Source organism: Coenobita brevimanus, chromosome 37 (genome assembly GCF_032717465.1).
Source record: "Coenobita brevimanus isolate Jiangsu-jjx chromosome 37, ASM3271746v2, whole genome shotgun sequence".
Taxonomy (NCBI): domain Eukaryota; kingdom Metazoa; phylum Arthropoda; class Malacostraca; order Decapoda; family Coenobitidae; genus Coenobita; species Coenobita brevimanus.
This window is the reverse complement of record NC_136990.1, coordinates 8,980,421-9,002,818: the sequence shown is the minus strand read 5'-3', so window position 1 is coordinate 9,002,818 and position 22,398 is coordinate 8,980,421. Positions and strand designations below refer to the sequence as shown.

The window sequence follows — 22,398 nt, the reverse complement described above, 5'->3', positions numbered from 1 at the left end:
ACAGGGATGTGTCATGTCTCCATGGTTGTTCAATCTGTATATGGATGGGGTAATAAAAGAGGTACAAGGTAGGGTAGTGGATGTTGGAGTGGCCCTGGTGAGAGAGGATAGTGTTTGGAAACTCCCTGTACTGTTGTTTGCAGATGATACTGTGTTGTTGAGTGAAGACGAAGGGGAGCTGCAAGGCTTGGTGGATGAGGTTGGGAGAGTGTGTAAGAAACGGAATCTAAAGGTGAATGTAGGGAAGAGTAAAGTGATGGTCTTTGAGAGAGGTGAAGTCAGTGAATGTACAGTGAGGTTGGATGGTGAGGAATTGGAAAATGCGAGTACGTTTAAGTACTTGGGTAGTGTGATGAGTAAGGATGGAGGTTTGGAGGGTGAAGTGCTTGAAAGGGGAAGAAAGGTTGCTGGTTCTTTGAAAGCAGTGATAAGAAACAGGGAAGTGAGCATGGAAGTGAAAAAGTTACTACATGACAGTACTGTGATACCAACTCTAATGTATGGAAGTGAAGCTTGGACGTTGTTGGAAGGACACAAGTCATGAGTGAGAGCAGTGGAAATGAGTTATTTAAGAGGAGCCTATGGAGTCACATGGAGAGACAGGCTGACGAATGAGGATATAAAAGAGCGTTGTGGTATGAATTTGGGACAGTGTGTAGGAGGAGGAAGCTGAAAGTTAATGTAAACAAAAGTAAAGTTATGGTGTTTGAGAGGAATGAAGTCACAGAGTGTGCAGTGAGGTTGGATGGTGAGGATATGGAGAATGTGAGTGCATTCAAGTACTTGGGTAGTGTGATGAGTAAGGATGGAACTTTGGGGGATGAAGTACGTGAAAGGGTACAGCAGGGAAGGAAGGTTGTTGGCACACTGAAAGCAGTGATGAGAAATAGGGAGGTGAGTATGGAAGTTAAGAAGTCTCTGCATGATGGTATTGTGATCCCTACCCTGACGTATGGAAGCGAGGCATGGACCTTGCAAGAGGGGAACAAGTCAAGAGTGAGAGCAGTGGAAATGAGTTACTTGAGAGAAGCATGTGGAGTGACATGGAGGGACAGGTTGACGAATGAAGAAGTGAAGGAATGTTGTGGGGTAGATGTGGATGTGGTTGAAAAGATTAGGAGAAATACACTGAGGTGGTTTGGACATGTGGAGAGGATGGAGAGTGAAAGACTGACTAAGATGGTGTATGTGGGTGAGGTGGAGGGAGGGAGAGGGAGGGGTAGACCGAGGATGAGGTGGAGGGATGGAGTTGAGAGGTATATGAGGGAGGGGGGGTGAGTTGGGGGGAGGGGAGTCAAATGGTGGGTGACAGAGTGACTTGGAGGCGTTTTGTCTGCGGCCACCCTTTGCGGGATTAGGGCGTCGGGCTATAGATAGATAGATAGTTGTGGTATGAATGTGGATGTGATTGGAAGCGTTATGAAGAACACACTGAGGTGGTTTGGCCATGTGGAGCGGATGGAGGGTGAGAGACTGACGAAGAGAGTGTATGTGAGTGAGGTGGAGGGGGGAAGAGGGAGGGGGAGGCCGAGGATGAGATGAAGGGATGGGGTGGAGAGGTATATGAGAGAGGGGGGGGTGTGAGTTGGGAGCAGGGCAGTGAAATGGCGGGGGACAGGGCGACGTGGAGACGATTTGTTTGTGGCCACCCCAAACGGGATTGAGGCATCTGGTGACATGTTGAGGTGTAGGAGGACTACTGGGCCTTGGGATAGGTCAGTGCCCCCAAGCAATAGGCTCTGAAGCCTTTGCCCAGAGTCGGACACATAAAAAAAAAAAAAAAAAAAAAAAAAAAAAAAAAAAAAAAAAATTGATAGATAGATAGTATTATGAGCTGTCTTTCTGAATATAGGTCTATTTGATAGTCTAAGATTTGTTACCCTAAGGCTCTTATTACAGTTAATGTGATGTGTACATTCACTTATGGAAGTGATTTTTCACATGTAAGAATAATGAGAAATGAAAGTGTAAAATTACCAAAGAAAGCTATAGCAGCAATGGAAGTGAGTCCCTCCCCTACTACTGTGTAGTGTGCACTGATCTCCCTGCCGGCTCATAAGGTGTGCTCTCATGTTGAAACATGTTTTACAGTGTAGCAGGCAGCCCAGGGGTAAGAGACAAACAAGTCAGAAAATAATCATCCCCCTCATTCAACTCAATGTGTACAATTCTCATTGTGTAAGAGTATAATTTAATTAGGCTGTCCATAATAATGTATAAACATTATTATTTTATTTGTTTTATGGTACACTTTGAAAAAACCCACCTTTGCTTTTTTGGGGGGTTATTTTGTGAAAAAAAAAAAAAAAAAAAAAAAAAAAAATCAGGTTAGTTGGGCTTTTTCAAATAAAGCGGGTATTTTGCCAACCCTGATTGTACGAGGAGCAACTTAAGATGCTAGATTTACCCACACTGGCCGAGAGATGAACACATGGAGACAGTATTGAAGTTTTTAAGGCTGTGAGTGGAATCTACAGTGCTGGGTGATAATATAACTGTGAATGAGGGAGAAATAAAAACAAGGGGGACCAGCAAGAAAATTCACAAACAACAAGTGTGACTGAACATATGGAAATATTCATTTTGTGACAGTGGTGGACACTTGCAACAGCGTCCATGGGAGTGTGGTTGACTTGACATCAGTGGTAGGGTTTGAAAAAAAATAGGACTAGGCTTGGATGAATACAGAACAAAGATTCAATAACACGGCAAAAATACTTCATGGATGAGTTTGGAAGTGTAAGAAATGGAATCTAAAAGTGAATGTAGGGATGAGTAAAGTTCTGGTCTTCGAGAGAAATGAAATTACTAGATGTACAGTAAGGCTGGAGACAGACTGACAAATAAGGAGGTGAAGGAGTGTTGTGGTGTGGCTGTGGATGTGATAGAAAGAGTTAGGAGAAATACACTGAGGTGGTTTGGCCAAGTGGAAAGGATGGAGAGCAACAGACTAACGAGGAAAGTGTATGTGAGTAAGGTGGATGGGGGAGAGGCCAAGGATGAGACAGAGAGATGGAGTGGAGAGGTATAAGAGAGAGAGTGGTGTGTGAGCTGGGAGCAGGACAGTGAAATGGCAGTGGACAGGGCAACATGGAGGTGATTTGTTTGTGGCCACCCCTTCTGGGATTGAAATATCTGGCAACAGATAGATAGATACTTAGACACCTTGACCAATCCAGTCGAGTGCCGTAACGTAAAACTGGTGCCACAGGCCTACTACCAGAAGCTATTTGCATCTGTGAGATATTAGTTTTCAAGGTTAAGCTTAGTGGAAATCTTTGGCAGCTAAAAATTATGGGGACTCTGGGACTGAGCTTGGTCACTTAGGATGCACTTATGTATTTAGTTGGCAAGTTTGCAGTAACCATGCTGCCAGGGGCATAGCCTACGACAAAAATTCACACACACACACACACACACACTGCTCGCTGGTGCAGTGGTAACGTTCTCGCTTGCCATCTGGTAGACGGGAGTTCGCGCTTCGCTCAGGTTGCGAAAAGTTTCACTGACGAAGTGGGTGGTTACTGTCCCCCTTGAGCAAGGGGACGGGTGTGTGCATGCGTGAAGGTCACAGCCTTGCCCTTAGATTGGACTATATGAGCTCTCAGCTCCCTTCCAGGAGGGTAAGAGCTGATGATCACGACCATCAGGTGATCCTGACCGACCCAGTGAAATTACACACACACACACAAACACACAAAAACAACTTTGGTGAACATACACTTTACTTCAGGCAACAGAAGCACATTAATATATCAGTTCTTCTTCCTGACAGTCAGTTATATACTGTATTTCAAATTACTTCTGAAGTGATAGCTAGGTTAAATAAATATTTCTTGTTAAATCTGTTTCCTTGCTGTTTTCAATTATGTATGTTCCACTATGTCAACTGCCGTTTGATTTGCCAGTATAATGGCAGAAGCTTAACTAAACCTTACCTAACCTAATATCCAGTTGGGAAATGGGAAAGGAAATTCACCTTGGATACCGTATGTTTGAGTACGTCTCTTCCATTACACTGGAAACAAACAATCATAGGTATGGCTTAAGGAACCTGATAATAATAATGGGGAAAAAAACAATCAGCAGAAAAAGGTCATTTACCACCCTGAAAATAGAAAAATACAGGAAACAAACTGGAAGAATATGAACTGAATTGGCAATGTCTTTCTGCTTCTTAAAGTGTAAACCCATCCATCCATCCATTGCCAGACGCCATGTATCCCAAACGGGGTGGTCAAGGGCTTAGAGTTAATTGTTTTACAGGGAGGGGCACTAATCCTCCACCAACCCCACTTGACACGTAGGGATGCCAACAGCATCTGGTGTTCCCAGGCGGTCACCCATCCAAGTACTAACCAGACCCAACGTTGCTTAACTTCGCTGATCGGACGGGAAGCGGTGTACTCAACGTGGTATGGCCGAGCCACCTTACTATATTTTGTTGCACACGTACTTTGTATAAACTTACCAGTACCATTAAAATCCATGGGATTCACTACTGATCTACACAGATCCTATTGCCTGCCTCCAATTCTGTATCTAGTATAAATTTGTCATATGTTCCCTTAAAAACATTTACCAAAGTGGCACTCACAACAGTTTCAGGTAGCCTGATCCAGACATTTATAATCCTATGCATGAAAGTTCCTTCTGTTTGTGGTTTACTACATCTGTTAAAAAGCTGTTTTGAGTGGCCTCTTGGACTTCAGTTTTTTGCTTGAAACATGTTACTTGAGTCCAGTCTTTCGAGTCCTGTCTATCTATCTATCTATTGCCAGACGCCTCAATCCCGTTTGGGGTGGCCACAAACAAATCGGCTCCAAGTCGCCCTGTCCCCCGCCATTTCACCCCCCCGCTCCCAACTCACACACCCCTCTCTCATATACCTCTCCACCCCATCCCTCCATCTCATCCTCGGCCTCCCCCTCCCTTGTCCCCCCTCCACCTCACTCACATACACTCTCTTCGTCAGTCTTTCACCCTCCATCCTCTCCACATGGCCAAACCACCTCAGTATGTTCCTCATAACGCTTCCTATCACATCCACATCCACACCACAACGCTCCTTTATATCCTCATTCGTCAGCCTGTCTCTCCATGTGACTTCACAGGCTCCTCTTAAATAACTCATTTCCACTGCTCTCACTCTTGACTTGTGTCCTTCCAACAATGTCCAAGCTTCATTTCCATACGTTAGAGTTGGTATCACAATACTGTCATGTAGTAACTTTTTCACTTCCATGCTCACTTCCCTGTTTCTTATCACTGCTTTCAAAGAACCAGCAACCTTTCTTCCCTGCTGTACCCTTTCAAGCACTTCACCCTCCAAACCTCCATCCTTACTCATCACACTACCCAAGTACTTAAACATACTCACATTTTCCAATTCCTCACCATCCAACCTCGCTGTACATTCACTGACTTCACCTCTCTCAAAGACCATCACTTTACTCTTCCCTACATTCAACTTTAGATTCCGTTTCTTACACACTCTCCCAAACTCATCCACCAATCCTTGCAGCTCCCCTTCGTCTTCACTCAACAACACAGTATCATCTGCAAACAACAGTACAGGGAGTTTCCAAACACTATCCTCTCTCACCAGGGCCACTCCAACATCCACTACCCTACCTTGTACCTCTTTTATTACCCCATCCATGTACAGACTGAACAACCATGGAGACATGACACATCCCTGTTTCAACCCAACTTTCAAAGAGAAAAATTCACTTAGTTCACCATCCACACGCACTGCAGCCTTCGCACCATCGTACATACTCTTCACAGCATTCAACAACTTCCCATCTACTCCATATATTCTTAACACTTTCCACAATCCTTGTCTATCCATCCTGTCATATGCTTTCTCCAAATCCATGAAAGCTGCATACAACTTCTTTCCCTTCTCTAGAAACTTTTCCACTAAAGATCTAAGAATGAATATCTGATCTACACAACCTCTTCCCTTCCTAAAGCCTCCCTGTTCTTCTCGAACTAATTTCTCTGTTCTTTCTCTAACTCTGTCAATAAGTATCCTGCCATACACTTTTCCTATTATACTAAGAAGACAAATGCCCCTATGTTTACCAAACACTTCTTTTTCCCCTTATCCTTTGTACAAGGGAATAATTATACCTGACTTCCAATCCTCCGGGATTGGAAGACGTGATTTTAAATATTACAATCATATCGCCTCTCTTCTAGCTTTGGTAGGCTTAATCTTTTTAGTCTTTCTTCAAACTCCAGGTTCCATTGATGTGGAAGATGTGACAGGCTACTCTCCTTCGCAGGATTTCTATCTTATGTTTCTTTTCAGTTTGGGGGACCATATTTGTACAGCATACTCTAGATATGGGAGCATCTAGGTCTTGTAAATAGTAATGAATCCTTCTGTACAATTCTTCAAAGTTCTTTAAAAGACAAAGAATGCTGTTTGCTTTCGACACAGTCTTATCGATGTGGGAATCAATTTTTAAGTCATTAAAATCACTCCCACATCCTTTTCTTCTGCATACCTTTATAACGAGGAACGTGGAGATGCCTGGTTACAGCGGAGGCCCACCTCAGCTGCGTCCATAAGGGACGTATTTCTACAAAGTAAACAAAGTCAATCATTTAAGCTACCAAAAATCCTGACGGATAATGGTACTGTTATAGTACAGAGCCAAAGCTACTTACTTGTATTTCCTCGTTCATTGTCTAGACGTGTTCGCTAGGTGGTATCTCACTATTATGCTTCTTCTTGCAGCTGATGTTTTAAGGGCTACGTATTATACTGAGACATCACGGATATTCCCAACCAGGCATACGAACCCCACCGCCATGGACGGCTGGCAGTAAGAGATGTTCTAAACTCTGACCGGCGGCGAAAAGCTCCGACTCACCAGTCACATATGATTGGTTAATGTTTAACCATTTGAATGGGTCCTACATGTTTTATATAGATTTTTTTTCCACAATGTTCCCAAATTTCCTGTGGATATGATATATGTGACGTCTCCATTAAAAAAAAAAAAAAATCAACAACAACAAAACGCGCTGGACGTCAGGGTCAAAGTTGCCAAGGTCAGTTCTCCCGGACAACCGGGCGGGTTTCGACGAAATTCACAAACACTATTTCCTGAGTGATTTATTCTGCTTATTACACCTTATCGTCTTCTGTGTTACCCAAATAATTCTAATATAACCATATTCTGCATGAATAGCATGCATAATATTAGTCTTCTCGTAAACACCTTTTCCTAAGTGATTTCTTCTGCATGTTACACCTTACCGTCCTCTTCTGTGTTACTTAAATCATACAGTACTATATATAGCTGTTGTGCTACGTACTCAAGGTTCAACCTCTTGCTCCCTGAGTACGAGGAACTGATCTGAGGTTCTTTTCAAGACGGGTCTAGAGCATATGCTAAAATGCCGGGAATAATCTCAGAGGGCACCACAGCACCGGGAATAATCACTGAGGGCATCACAACACTCCCAGGAGGAGCCTATGGAGGGGCGGACAGAGCGCGGCCCGACTCAGGAGACAAGGATGTAAGTCCGCCAGGGCCGCACGCCCCTGTGACCCGGAACTCACCTGCTGCCACCATAGAAGGAAACGGAGACTACCTTGCAGGCGAGCTGACCCTTGACAGGATCGGGGTGGAGCTACTAAGATAGCTCCTTGCAGCATCCCAGCGACGGTCAGCAGCTGCACCCTTTTTGAGATGGCCAATAGCCACTCGCACCTTCAGGAGGTGGCCGGTATCTGCTCGGAAGGCCCTCTAGAGACAGCTGTTAGCCGCTCTAGCCTTCAGGAGATGGCCAGTAGCCGCTCCCCATTAAGTGCCAGGGCCAGCGTTATGCTGAGTGTTTTTAGGCCGACTCCTCGTACTAAAAACACTAGCTACTGAGCGGGGTCCTCTTTCCGGACCGGAAGTAAAGCACTAACAAAGGAACAGGACATAAAAACTAGGCAGTCTACCTTTAACACATCTATTACCTTAATTCTAACACCGTTACAATATTACATAGAATGATATTCCGGACAGGGGATACAGATATACAAAGTTACGTTAAGATAGCACGGGATATTCACACGCACTGTAATTACACTTTACAATGGGTTAGGGTTCTATAAGTGGATGTGACTGTCTTTCATTAAAGTCCAAAAGGTCTTAGTTCACTGGCACAAGAGGGATATATATAGGCTTAATGGCCCAGGGGAGGAATATTACTATAAAAGAACAGGGGGAGCAGATCACTACAATTGACGGGTTGGGCTCAGCGCGGTGACTCTCGCCCGCGCGTACACTGGTAAGGGGGAACTCCTCTATTCTGGGCTGGGGGAACAACACTAGATTCACGGGCCCAGAATTATAGTCTTTAATAAAGGGAAAGTAATCACGGGCACTTATAGATGGGATCCCTCTTATTCACTCTGTCACTGTATCACTGTCCCTGTTTCACTTTCTCGGATGTAGGAGGGAATGTCACTAATCTTGCCCGTTTTTCTAGGGCGATATCACTCTGTCACTTTAAGGGGACCTCCGGGGGCTCTACCTGTGGCGGGAATCACCGTACCCGTTGGGGGGAGACTCGACCCGGGTCCGATCCACTGAGGCGTTGCAGGGAGACCCTCTTGCCTGGGGTCTCGACCTGTTGTAAACCCTCCTCTCTGGTCCCGTCGTCACAGTGCAGGGAGACCCTCTTGCCTGGGGTCTCGACCTGTTGTAGACCCTCTTCTCAGGGTCTCGTCGTTGTGGTGCAGGGAGGCCCGTCTATGTGGGGCCTCGACCTGGTGTGGTGGCCCTCAGGACTGGAGCCAAACAGGTGGAGAAGTCATGTCTGGTGTCGGAGGTTCTGAGGCAGGAGGAGGGCAGCGTTGGTAGGCTGCTGGGCTCGCCTGGGGGTCTGAGGACTGTGGAGGTCTATCAGGGAACGCGCCGTCAGGTGTGGGCTGCGGCCTCGTCTCCTGCTGGTGCCTGGGGGAGACAGGAATCTCCCGGGAGTGGGAGGTAGGTCCTGACTGAGACTGGGTCTTTGCTCGGGGGACACCTTCGGTGCCACTCTCCCGGGTGGTGTCCAGCTACTCCTGCAGGAGTTGGCTGAAGATAGAGGACACACGGAGGCCATGTTCTCTCTCTTACACAGGGAGGGTAGCACAGGCGACTCTCTCTCTCGTCTCCGACACAGCTTTGGCACCAGGTCAATCGGCCCTGGGACCCACTTTTGGCTTTATACAAGGGGCTCTTACCCTTGGGGTGGCTAGGGGTGTTGGCCCCTTATAGTTCACTATTGGGCCTCCTGCCCTGTTTGTGATAGAGGGTATTTCTCCCTCACAGTTCACTAAAGGACCTCCTCTCCTGGTAGTAGTAGAGGGTATTTCTCCCTCGTGGCTCACTGTGGCAGAGGGTACTGGCCCCTCGTGGCTCACCAGAGTAGTGGCAGAGGGTGGTGTTCCCTCGTGGCTCACTGTGGCAGAGGGTACTAGCCCCTCGTGGCTCACCAGAGTTGTGGCAGAGGGTGGTGTTCCCTCGTGGCTCACTGTGGCAGAGGTGCGAACACCTCGTGGCTCACCAAGGGACCTCCTGCCCTTCTGGGGTGAAGCTGTGGTCATCACCACAATACTACTAGGGACTGATTTTATATCAGTCCCACCCCACTGCTGTTGATGGTCAACCCGCCGTTGAAGTTGTTGCGGATCTAGGCTCACCTGGCGTTGGGACAGTTGCGGGGAGAAGGGGCACAGGTCAGTGGTGGTTGGGTGACCCTTTTGCCCTGGGTCATTAACCTCCCCGTTATCTCTTCCTAGGGTGGTGGGGTGGTGGTGGCCCGGTGGTGGGGTGGGGGGTGGCGGGGTGGACGGTCCGGCGGCGGGCATTTTAGCCAGTAACCGGGGACAGGTGACAGCCAGTAGCCACGCCCTTAACCCTTCCATGGCTGAAGGCCCAGAATTTTCCGTGCACGTCAGGCCGACACCGGGGCCATTTTTTGAAGTTTCGAAAATTGATTTTCTTTTCTTGCCATATTGAAGAGAAAGTTCTGATGCACCTAACAGTGCAAATCCCAGCTTCCTAGGCGCATTTTATGGCTTGCGATGGAGCGCGGAAGTTGCAGAAATATCGGCAACCGATATCGCCGCCCAGGTGCGCTGCCGCAACGCAACTGGGCAGGTGTTGTTATTTTTTTTTACCTTCCAAAACAATACGAATGGTGCTGAAATGTTGTGCATATATGAGATATGATGAAATCGAATGATTTCAGTACATAATCTGTTAGGAATGGCTGGAAAAAAAATTATGAATATTTTTTCACCTTTTTGATATATGTTTATGGTAATTTCGAGTTATTTTTTACGTTATCGTTGTGCCCATGCTTGGAAAAGGGAGCGAAAGAGTTGAATTTTCGGTCCTAAATGAGAAAACTGCACGTCCTCCAACGTTAGACTCTGCCACAGGAGAATAAAGTGGAGGGTCAGATCCGATTAGCAATAAGGAAGTTGAGTCGCAACTTCGAGCTCCCACACCATGAGCATGGCTAAAAATAGAATCGTAATACAGTTTCAGAAGTCTAATTATTACGAACACAGATACACAGCAGAAATAAATAAATTTACAGACGGGGGAAAACGTATTTTTTCCGTAATAACATGTTCATCTTTACCGTTTTACGTTCATCTTTATCATTTTATCTTTTTTTTTTTTCACAATATATATTTCTGTCTCGTAAACAGGATAGTTGTATGTGTTTTGCAAGGGAGGAAAAAGATTGTATTTTCTGTCTGGGTCGAGATAATGGGTGTAACTATGCGGTTTTAGGTATGGCCACGAGCGAAAAAATCGTGCATCCACTCGTCATGACAGCAGGTGGTGAATTGACAGATGTGTGAGAGGGGGAAGTCAAGGTCAGTCTCATGTCCCAGATTTTCGTTCACTTCCCGGAGGTTTTCACAGTTTTCTACAAGTTCCACTGCATCAAATGATCCAAACCATTACAGCAAACCTGAGCAATTACAGTAGGTAAAGATACCAAGACAAAAATGTATTTTTCACTTATCATGTCTTTTTTTTATGTGCCTGTATTACTTTATAATCGTAAACAGGTGGTTGTGTGTGTTTTGCAAGAGAGGACAAAGATGATATGCTCTTCCTGGGTCAGATAATGGGTGTAGTTGTGCTTGTTTAGCATGGCTAGGAGTGAAAAAATCGAAAATCCACTCATCACAGCAGCAGGTTTTGAACTGCTTGATGAGATGTATGGGAGTGTAGTGTAGGTCAGTGTGAAGACGTTCAGAACGTTCGTTCACTTCCCAAAAATTTTTGCAGTTTTCTATAGGCCACGCTCAAACGACGCCCGTGGCCATTGATCGGCTAAACGTCATTTGACGCCGGAGGCCACAGAGAGGTTAAAAGGCCATGGCCTGTAGCCGGGCTCAACAGCAGGAGACAGCCTGCAGCTGCTCCCCCGTCAGGTGTTGCTATCCCCCCCTACAGGAACCAGTGACGGCCAGTAGCTGCACCAGGGAGGAGCATCAAAGCCCATCACCCCCTGTGACTTCACTACGAGAGGGCAATCTGCCATCAGCCCCGCCAACTGGTGGGAGCACAGACGACCCTACTGTCCACCACCAGCGAGGCAACCTTCAGGAGGAAGGTCCCAGCCCCGAGGACTACTGGAGAGGCCCCATACTACCCACAGGGCTCTTCTCAGTACAGCCGGTCCCTGAGGTTCCTTACCTGACAGACTCTGATGGAGGCCGACGCTGCAGCCAGCTCCTGATGGCGTCCCCAACTGCAGGAGACCGCAGCTGACAGGACCTCCAGGCCCCCCCAGGACCCCCGGGAGGGACATCTCCCTACTCTGATGCAGGAAACACTCGTCCTCCATCAGGTGCTTGAGTAAGCGCTTCAGGAAACTCTTTGGCCCCAGTCCTGAGGGCTGTACTCCAGTTCCCAGCCCCGACAGTGCAGGGCCCTTTGCTGCATGCAGCCCCGGATGAGAGAGCATGCCCCAACGAGTGGTCCCATGGCCACGGGATACAGAGGCCCCAGGCGGAGCTCAGCCCCTTTCAGGAACCGGGCTGTGAGCCTCCCCACCTCCCTCTGCCACACCACCGCCCTACCCAGATCCCGACAGTGAGTGACAGTGAAACTGCAGTAGTGACTTTTATTCAGGCAGTGGGTTTGAGATGTGTAAAAAGGGGAACTCTAAGTAAAGACCCATCGGTGCTATAGTGATGTGAGTGTTAACCTACAGTGAAAACAGTGACAGAAAAGGAGAGCCGAGTAGTGAATATAGTGACAGCAGTGAACATACCTTGGCCCTAGTAGTAAAGTCCCTTAATAACACAGAGACTAAAACCAAGCCCCACATCCTGAAATCAGTGTAAATTCACCAAAGTGACAGTGACCAAATCCCCGGCCTAATATCCCCAACACTGTTCAGTGCATTATTCAATCTGACCTAGAACTATTGCTCGAATAGTATCCTGTGTGATACTGCCTCCCAAGATATTAATATATGTCTAATAATTGTCTAGATTCTTGTTTGTGACATCTGCCTGCTCCACAATTTAGAGTTGGTCAATATATGTGTAAGGCTGTTGCCTTGAGTTTTTGTGCCCTACCTCTCTCTGACTATTTAAGCTCCTGTCTACAAAAGAACCCAACTGCAGCTTAGGCGTTTCCAGTGCAGGAAGCCACCTAAAAACACCTAACATAACACATGGAACCAGAGCAACAGGGCTAAAAAACACAGACCTACCCATCTGACACATATATTGTCATACAAACGCACAGTACTGGGCACAACACAAATGGGCAGATTCTACACACTGTAATGGACACAAAGGACGAGAGTTGTGATTACAGGTGACAGAGTAGCTGTAGGTGTCGCCCAGATGTGGGAGGGGTCCCGTCAGGCATGCGCTTTCTGAAGGGGCACCTTACCACTGTTGTGGGCCGGATTGTCCGGTGTGGGCTGCGGGGTGGCATAGAGGGAGGCCTTTCCCTAGAGGGGCCTCGATGAGTGAGTCGACCCTCAGGACTGGGGTCGAGAAGGGCAAGTAAGCACACTGCCTTGCGCCTGCCCTTGGTGGAGGACAGCTCGCTGGCTTGTCTGGGAAGATCTCAGCCAGGAGTCCTGGGGGCATCCCTCAATGACTGGGGACTGCAGCCTCACCTGTGTCGAGAGGCCGTCAGGGGCTGCCTGTGGCGTCTCTTCCTCTGGGAGTCTGGCAGCGACGGGTGACATAGGGGGGCTGGTTGCAGTGAGCATATCCCCAGGCTCATTACAGGGCCTCTCCAGAACCTCTCCACTGCAACTCTGCTGGGGAGGTAGCTTCGCTCCTTGGGGTGTGGGGAGAGCGAGAGGGGCATCCCACTCAGCCTCTGGAGGAGTGAGGCAGGCAAGGGGCATTGCCCTCGGTGGGCATCGCAAGGGTACCAGACATGAGAAGTTTCTTTTTTTTATGTGAGGAAGAAGGAACCAAAGGCTGAGCCCACAAATACAGTTCCTTCCAAGAAAAAAGAAAAACTGAAATACCCTCTGAGACGAGACACCACCAAGACGTCGCGACACCCACCCCAGGGGAAGACCCTGGAGGGGCGTCTAGGGTGCGCGCGCTACTCATGTGGTATGGGCCTATGTCCCCTACTACCTTGCGCCCTTATTCCTCGCAATGGACCCAGCGAGAAATACTCAGTGCAAGGTCATTACCCTCCAGCTGGACCAGCCCTTACCAGGATCAGGGTGGGGCTGATAATTCAGTCCCAGACAGCGCCCAAGTGACAGCCACTAGCCGCACGAGGATCAAGACGGCCACTAGCCGCTAACTAGCTGCATCTCCTTCCCTCTGCAGAAACCAGTGACAGCCACTAGCCGCACTAGGGGAGAGACGGCCACTGCCTGCTCTCCCTCTGCAGCTGCCTCAGAGAGCTGAACCTCGGTGATGGCCACAAGCCACACCAGCAGGCACATGATGGCCACTAGCTGCACTGTGCCTGCCATCCCCTCTCCTCCCAGGACCTCGTTACACCAGTGAGCAGGTGATGGCCACTAGCTGCACTCAGACCACAGTCCACCTGTAGAATAAGGCCCTGGCAATGGCCACTAGCCATGCCTCCCCTCACAGGACCTCGGTGACGGCCACTAGCTGCACCTCACCCTCAGTCCTGCCAGGAAGTCGCGCCCCGCTGACGCCCATTAGCCGCACTGACAGGAGAGGGACAGCCACTAGCTGCCCTACCCTTGTTGCCCTTGGGACCTCAGCAACGGCCACCAGTCACGTCAGGGAGAAACCAGACACCACCAATCTCCCGCCCCCTGTGACTTCCCCTCTGGAGGATGTCCCTTGCTCAGCCCACCCCTCCTGTTCCCCCCACAGAGGCAGCCCCCATGAGGAACTACCCTGTCTGGAGGAGGTCTGGCAAGGCTTCATCGTTACCCCGGCAGTGCAAGCAGTCCAGCCAGCGCCCAGGCGAGACCACCCACTGTCGGACTCCCAGAGGAAAGGATGGCACAGACCACACCTGATGGTGACCCAACCTGAGGAAGACTGCAGTCCCCGTACTCCCCAAGGGGCCCCTCGGACCCCGGGGCTTGACCTTCCCAGACCCAGAGGATGACAACCCTCTCTCCAGGGTGGGCACAGAGAAGCACACCTACTCTCCCTATTTGGTCCCAGCCCTAGGGACCAAATGCTCCACCGAGGCCCCACTAGAGAAGGGCCCCTCTCCATGCCACCCAGCAGGCCACTCAGAACGATGCAGACCCTGAGGGTAGTCCCATGCCCTCCAAGGGAAGGCACACCTGACGGGACCCCTCCCACACCCAGCCGACACCTGTACGAGCCCCGGACTTCAGCAGCCCTGTAGGATCCCTCCTGTCCCGAGAATGACTTTTTACCCAAACAGTGTATTGTGCGTCAATTGTATCTACATTGTATCTAGTGATTTGTGAATTTAAGATAATGCAGGTGTAAGGTTGATTGACCAGAGTTTTTATGTCCTGTTCCTCTAATGGTATATTCTAGTTCTAGTCTTGAAAGAGAACCCATGCTCAGCACCTAGTATTCTTAGGGTGAGGAGGATACATGGAGGAGCAAAAGAGGGAAATTAACAAAATGGCAACCAAACCTCACATGCAATTACCCAAATTCGACCCTGAGCAATGTGATATAAACACATACCTTTCCATGGTTGAACCACTCCTGGACATAGGGTTTGAAGACAACAGACGGAGGATAGCAGCTACCCTGCCTCACCTGGCCAAAGCAGTGGCCAGTATTGCACCTAAGATCGTCCCGGAGCTGACATGGGCAAATTTCAGTCAAATAGTGACCAAGCCATCACGCCATCCTTGAGAAAAGTTGTAGCATTGTCACAGCTCGACGCTTTAACCTACGATAGCAACCAGGATGATGCACTAATCCAGGCCAGGCAGCTCGTCACCACCGCATACCCGGAAACCAATGCAGCAACCCGGGAGCAACACACGTTTAACCCCTTAACTGTGGGGTGTCACTTTTGTGATGCTTGGGAGCAAGGGATCATACCACGGGGCATCACTTTTGTGATTCTGTGTTATTTTGAATTTGCCCGGGCTTTCAAGTGGTGGCTTGTATCATCTATCAGTACTGCCAATGTCCAACACTAGTCAGCACTCCTAATCTCATCTGTACTCCCATCCATTGTTGACAATTTAGCCATTTCTCCCCGTTCTTGACTCCCCTCCCTACCTCCCCTCCATTACCCTCTCTTCTCGCCTGCCCAGCCTCGCTGCGCTAAGCAAATCTTCCCCGGAATTTTCCATGATTTCATCCACTGAAATAAGCCCTATGCCCTATTCTTATACAAAATAATATATACAAAAAAGAAATAAGGTAAGTGATAGTGCCATACACCTGGAATTGGCTAATTATCACCTGACAACACCTCACATGCACTTGCTCGCTAATATTCCCTGTTTATTTCCCATTGAAATATGCCATATAATCTATTCTCGTAATAAAAATATATATAAGAAAAGAAGGGAGAAGCCTTAGTGATATTTGCATTCACTTGGGACTACCTAATTTATTATGCATTGTCTAGATTTCCTGCCAATCATTTCATAGCGCTTATATTAGCAGCTGTCACCAAGCTGACATTGGCAGCCTTTCACTACCCCTAGGCCATCACAGCATTCAGTTTACCGTCGTCTTTCAAGGTGAAACCACGTCGGATTTGCGCCTGTCCAATTCTGCCACTTTTTAGCCCCATGCAAAGGGCCTTATGACCTCTACCCCTACTTAACCTCGTGTGAAAAGGGGTAAAGGGCTAAGTGACTGCTGTGGAACGTGAATTGGCTAATTTATCAATGAAATTGATGGACAGTGACATCTTTCTGGTGACTAAAACAGTGCAAGTGGAAATGTAAATAATGTGTAAATAATGTGTAATCAGCAAGTGAAAGCAATGAAAGTAAATATAAGTGAACAGTGGAAAATAGTTTTATAAGTTCCTGCAAGTGACAGTGCATAACACAGTGTAAATAAAATAGTAATGTAAATAATGTAAATAAAATAGAGAATGTAAATAGAAATGTAAATGAGTAGTAATATAAGAATACGAGTATATATACTAGGAGTAATGAAAGTGAAAGTTTCATTCTAGCATGTATGAATACTATGAGTTATGAAAGTGAAAGTGACAGATTCGCCCTCAACGCTAGTATACAGGACGAGAAAGTGAATGCTACATATTTTACTAAAAGAGAAATTGAATCCCTACAGTGACATTAAACTACTATTACCGAAAGAAACTTATGGATAAAGATTGCAGATATACATAAGTGTTATACACTAACAGAAATATAAAGTGTGAGTGTAATGCTGTGTTTTTAAGGAGACTTCTCGTCGTAAAAACACTACGAATCTAGCTACTGAAGCGGGGTCCTCTTTCTAGACCGGATGTAAAGCACTAACAAAGGAACAGGACATAAAAACCAGGCAGTATACCGTATCACATCTATTACCTAGGTCCTACTCATGACAGTACACATATAATGATATTTAGGATACAGAGACAGAGATACAGAATTAACACTTGGCTTCACAGAATGATCATATGTATTATCGCTATTACACAGGGAGATCGCGGGTATTCTTTAATAGAGTTCTCAAGTCACTTGGAGGTAATATATAAATGGGGTTGTTCACTTTATGTTCTTGAATGGGATTCTTATGTCACTGGGGGGTAATATATATATGGGGTTGTTCACTGCAAGAATACCGAGATGGAGAGTCTGGTTCAAGGATATTACTATAATAGAGGTAGGGTGCGGATAGCGACACTCGACACTGTCGCCTGGTCACGGAGACACGTACACTTATCTTTCAACTCGCCCGCGCTCCTACCTCTAGACTCACAGAAAACTCCCTGGTTCCTTGATGTGGGGAGGGACTAAACCAGTTGACAAAAATACACTTTCTGCCCTGATAGCACTAGATTCTAGTGGGCCACTGTTTAATATCTCTACTGTGTAAGCACTTTCACTGTTCTCCTGGTCACTGTCACTGTCACTGTTTCCCCTTGTTGCCTGGGTTTAGTAGTTCACTGTTGCACTTAGGATACAGGGAGGCTTTCCCGTCTGGGGGCCTCGACCTGAGAGGCGGCCCTCATATTAGGGCCGCGCCGGTGGGGTGCAGGGAGGCCCTGTGGTCTGGGGGCCTCGACCCGATCGGTGGCCCTCAGGACTGGGGCCGAACAACCGGAGCAGTCGGGCCTGTTTCCTCCGACTCCGGGGAGTGAGGGAGCCTGGATCGCCTTCGTCGTGGATTGCGGAGTCGGGCCTGGGCGTCCTGGGACTGCGGGTACCAAGAGGGAGAGGCGCTGTCAGGACTGGACTGCGGCAGCGTCTCCTGCGGGGCTCCGGCAGGAACAAGGAACTCCCGGGTGTGGGCGGTAGGTCCGATATCGGGCCTTGCCACCACTCTAATGTCTCATCCGGGACTATATTCCCGGATGGCGATGAAGGGCTCCCCGAAGGGAAAGAGGCTAGAGGAGGACTCACGCTGCCCGTGGTCTCTCGAGTGTGTCTGGGGGCCTGAGCCGGGGATCTCCTTCCCCTATTGCACACCTTGGCTGTGGCCGTGAACTTGCCCGGCGTACGGGGTACACCTATAGGGTGATCGGTGTCGCCCTTTCGCCGTGGCAAGGTACCGATGGCGTGGTGTTCCTCCCGTAGTAGGAGACAAGCCAGAGGGAGGGGCACAGAGGCTGCACTCTCTCCAATACGGACTGATCCTACCTGCAGGGAATTCTCTACCCTGGTACGTGCCCCGGTCGGAGCCGAGTGTCTGCCCGTACGGAAGACGACTAACGAGCGAACTGGTTCGCCCGTCCGTTGCGGCTGGGTACCGACCCCGGGACATCGCTTCCGTAATAGGGTAGTGCTACACGTACGGTAGCAGGGGCTCTTTACCCTGGACCGTATTCTGGCCGTAGCCGAAGAACAACAGGAGAGGGATGCACGAGGGCAACTCTCTCTCCCTGGTGTGTTAAGGCCGGAGCCTGGGGTCGCCTTCCCCTTTGCACACTCTGTTAGGCCATAGCCTAGGTCTGTCAATCTCTTTTTCTTTCATTTAGGCTGTAGCCTTGGGCCTCCTGCCCTTGGGCCTCCTGCCCTAGAGGGTGTAACAAGACCGTCAATACGGTGTTACCTGGGACTGATTTAGCTTCAGTCCCACCCCTATTCTGACGATCACTGCCCCGCCCGCACAGTAGTTCAGTTCCCCTGATCACCTGGGGTTGGGGCACTTGCGGGGAATAGGGACTCAGGGCCGTGATGCCCTGATGACCCTCTTGCCCGGGATCACTAACCTCACCAGTGTGTCCTCCTGGGGTGGTGGTGGGGTGGCGGCTCGGTGGTGGTGTGGGGGGTGGTGAGGTGGGAGGTCCTGCGGCGGGCACGGCGTGTATTTTAGTGAGTGTTTTTATGAATAATAAATGACAGAATACCAGCGGCGAACAAGCGCAAGTGGGAAGCTGGTACGCGCTTGTAATTTTCATTGCTTTGACAGTTTTTTTTTTTTTTTTGAGCATGGATTCCAAACTATTTGAAAATCATAGAATAGTGTTTCTATTGATATCAGGCTGTGGTAATCATATTACGGGGTGTCGGGAAGTGTAAAGTGGAGACTTCGTTACCCAACTTCAGAAGTCTCCACAAGTCCTATGGTACTCGACAAAGGCTCAACAAACATCCTAAGAGAAAGCTAAAGGTATGTGCCATATGCAAATTTAATTATAATATTGAAGGACTAATAACTGATTTTTGGCAAATATTTTTACAAAGTCTGTCGGAGCGTGAATACCCCCGTTGGACACACAAGGAGTGTCAAAACAACCCCGCGGTTTAGGAGTTAAAACACACTCCTAAGGATCCTCCTCGGTGTCATCAGAGAACATTTCACAACACATGACCCAACAGGGGACCTAGACAGAGACATCCAGCTGGTACAACGTCTCCTAGCCGCCCACTCCACCCAGCAGCACATCGGCGCCATGAGTAAATTCCCCACTAACCACAAACACCGGCTGCCCCTAGCCCACGCAAGCTCTCCACCAACACCCATCTTACCCAGGGCACACCCCACCAACAGGCGCCCCATCCCCCAAGGAAAACACAAACTTCATTTCCATCAACCTGTGGGAATTCTTAGCCTGCAGCCACAAATGTCCCCTCCACAACATCCAAGAATAGATGAAAGCCGCCTGGCACAGGACAGCCACCCAGGGCATCGAAAGGTCTCCTCCCTGGATAATGAGGGCACTGAGGACGACGCCTCACTGGCCGAATGCGCCGACCCCAGGGAAGTGGGGCCAGAAGATGAGATCCTGCAGCAGCTGGATTTTTAGGCCCGCCCCCGCACCTCCCCACGGTGGCAGGGTCCACTTCACAGAAATACCGCCCCCCAGTCTACGATAACATGAGACTAAATGGGGTAAAGGCGAGACTGCTGGTTGACATGGGAGCAGCCAGATCTTGCCTCTACAGCAATTTTTTCTCCAGTCACAAATGGCTTTTGGCCAGCTTTTCACTACTTCAGCTCACCTCGTAGATGCAGGGGATGGCCCCCTGCCCATACGTGGGAAAAACCGGGCCATGCGCGCTGACACCCATCAGCAAGTCTCTACCCAACACAAGTTCATCATTTTTACTCGACCTGCCGTGCATTTTATGGTTATTTGTGGCTGGACCTCCTGCAGAAGCTACGTACAAACATCGATTGTCACACACAATGCCTCCAGTTCCAGAAGCCACCAGACCCCCTCCCCCAGTCATTCTGCACGTGCATGTAACCCCCCCTCTCACCCTACATCCCCCCATGTCCTCCACCCCATTCCCTACCCTACATCACCCCACACCCCACCTTCCCAGCAACTATTGCCTCCGCCCTGACAATTTCCCCCCAGCACGAGGCCTGGCTACACCTGAACAGGCCCACTGGAGCCTCCGTCCTGTTCACCCCTAACCTACCGCCCGGAACCCTCTCGGCCTGCCTACTGTCCCCCACCTTCCTCCCCCCCCCCCACATCGGGACAATACGATTCGTAAATATCTCCACCACTCCCCTCACCCTGCCTAAAGGATTAGTGGTGGGCGAAATGGAAGAAGCCGAGCCTTATGCCCCCTGCTGCCCTACCCTCACTACCTGAACACCTCTCACCTCACCAAGCAGACAGCCTCCACCGCCTCCTCCTGGACTTCCAAGACCTCTTCACGTCAGGACCTGCCGACATTGGCCACACCACGTACCTGACACATGAAGTCCACATCACAGTAGGAGAGGTCAATAAAGATGCGGCAATGCAAGCTGAAATGAACAAATGTTTCCAATTGGTTTTCAGTAATGAAAAGGAGTTTGTGGAGGAGGGAGCGACTAGAAATGTAGTGATAAAAGATATAAAAGTGGATGTACAAGAAGTATGTAAATTACTGGAATCTCAAGATGTAAGGAAAGCCCCAGGACCAGATGGAATCTCTAATTGGGTACTGAAGGAATGCAGAGAACAACTGGTGGATAAGATTCACAGATTAATGGTGTGTTCTCTGCAACAGGAGAAAGTGCCTTGGGAAAGGAAGAGGGCAAATGTGGTACCAATTTATAAGGGAGGAAACAAGGAAGAACCCCTGAATTATAGACCAGTGTCCCTAAACAGCATGGTCGCAAAATTGTGCGAGAGAATCCTGTAAGACAGATGGATAAAATATCTGGAAGAGATGAATATTTTGGCTGGAAGTAAGTTTGGATTCAGAAGTGGAAGGTCATGTTTTTTTTTTTTTATGTGAGGAAGAAGGATCCAAAGGTAACAAGCTCACAGAAACTGTTCCTTCTAGGAGAAAAACAAAATACAAGAGAGAGCCAAATTCAAGATCCATTCATTTCGAGATGCCTGGACACACTGCGTTTGAAAGACTGGAGATCATAGGAAGCAGGAAATACAGACAGAGGAAGACAGTTCCAGAGTTGACCTGTTTCATAAATGAAGGACTGGGAGTAACGGTTAACTCTTGCATTAGAGAGCTGGATGGAAAAAGGGTGAGAGTTTGCTGCTAGATGGGTGCTACACGCCCGTCACAGAGGTGGAGGAATGCATGCAGACAGTTCAGAGGAACAGCGACCAAGGAGAGGGCCTATAAAGGTACCGAAGCCAACCCGCCCCCGAGTCACATCTTTTATATGTTTCTGCCCGGAATCGTGCTAAGTCTGTTCTTCGCTCTGCTAACAATAAATTCATCCATACTAAATGCTCTCAACTCTCCAACTCGAATTCCTCCCGCTCCTTCTGGCACCTTGCCAAAAACCTTTCTAACAACTTTACCTCATCATCCTTCCCTCCTCTTTTCTACTCTGATGGCTCTGTAGCTATTTCTTCTACTGATAAAGCAGATCTCTTCACTCAGACTTTCTCCTCCAATTCCACCTTAGACGATTCCGGTGCTGTTTCTCCATCACTTCCCCCCTCTGACTTCCTCATGGCTAACATTCAGATTTCTTCAGCTGAAGTATTTTCTGCCATCACAGGCCTCAATACTAACAAGGCATATGGGCCTGATGGAGTCCCTCCTGTTGTTCTCGAGAACTGTGCTTCTGTGCTTATACCCTGCATAGGCAACCTCTTTTGCCTTTGTCTATCAACTTGTACCTTTCCTTCTAGCTGGAAATTTGCTCTCATTCAGCCGGTCCCAAAGAAGGGTGACCACTCCCAACCGTCTAACTATTGTCCAATTGCTTTAACATCCTGTATCTCAAAAGTTTTCGAGTCTATTCCTGATACAAAAATTTTAAAACATCTTTCCTATCACAACCTTCTTTCTGATCATCAGTATGGGTTCCGTCAGGGATGCTCCACAGGTGACCTTCTC

At 48.4% G+C, this 22,398-nt stretch overlaps 1 protein-coding gene and 1 non-coding gene across 2 annotated transcripts in view; both read right to left on the bottom strand.

The window, feature by feature from the left end:
- LOC145396350 (uncharacterized) overlaps positions 1–6,799 on the bottom strand; it is a 172,468-nt gene extending 165,669 nt beyond the window's left edge. The window contains exon 1 of the mRNA XM_080269742.1: positions 6,682–6,799. Coding sequence (XP_080125868.1) covers positions 6,682–6,699 — 18 coding nt within the window. The 5' untranslated portion in view covers positions 6,700–6,799. The remainder of the gene's footprint in view (positions 1–6,681) is intronic.
- Positions 4,311–4,427, bottom strand: LOC145396417 (5S ribosomal RNA). Its single transcript, XR_013896775.1, has one exon. It is a non-coding gene; the product is annotated as a 5S ribosomal RNA (ribosomal RNA).
- Positions 6,800–22,398: the final 15,599 nt, after the last annotated feature.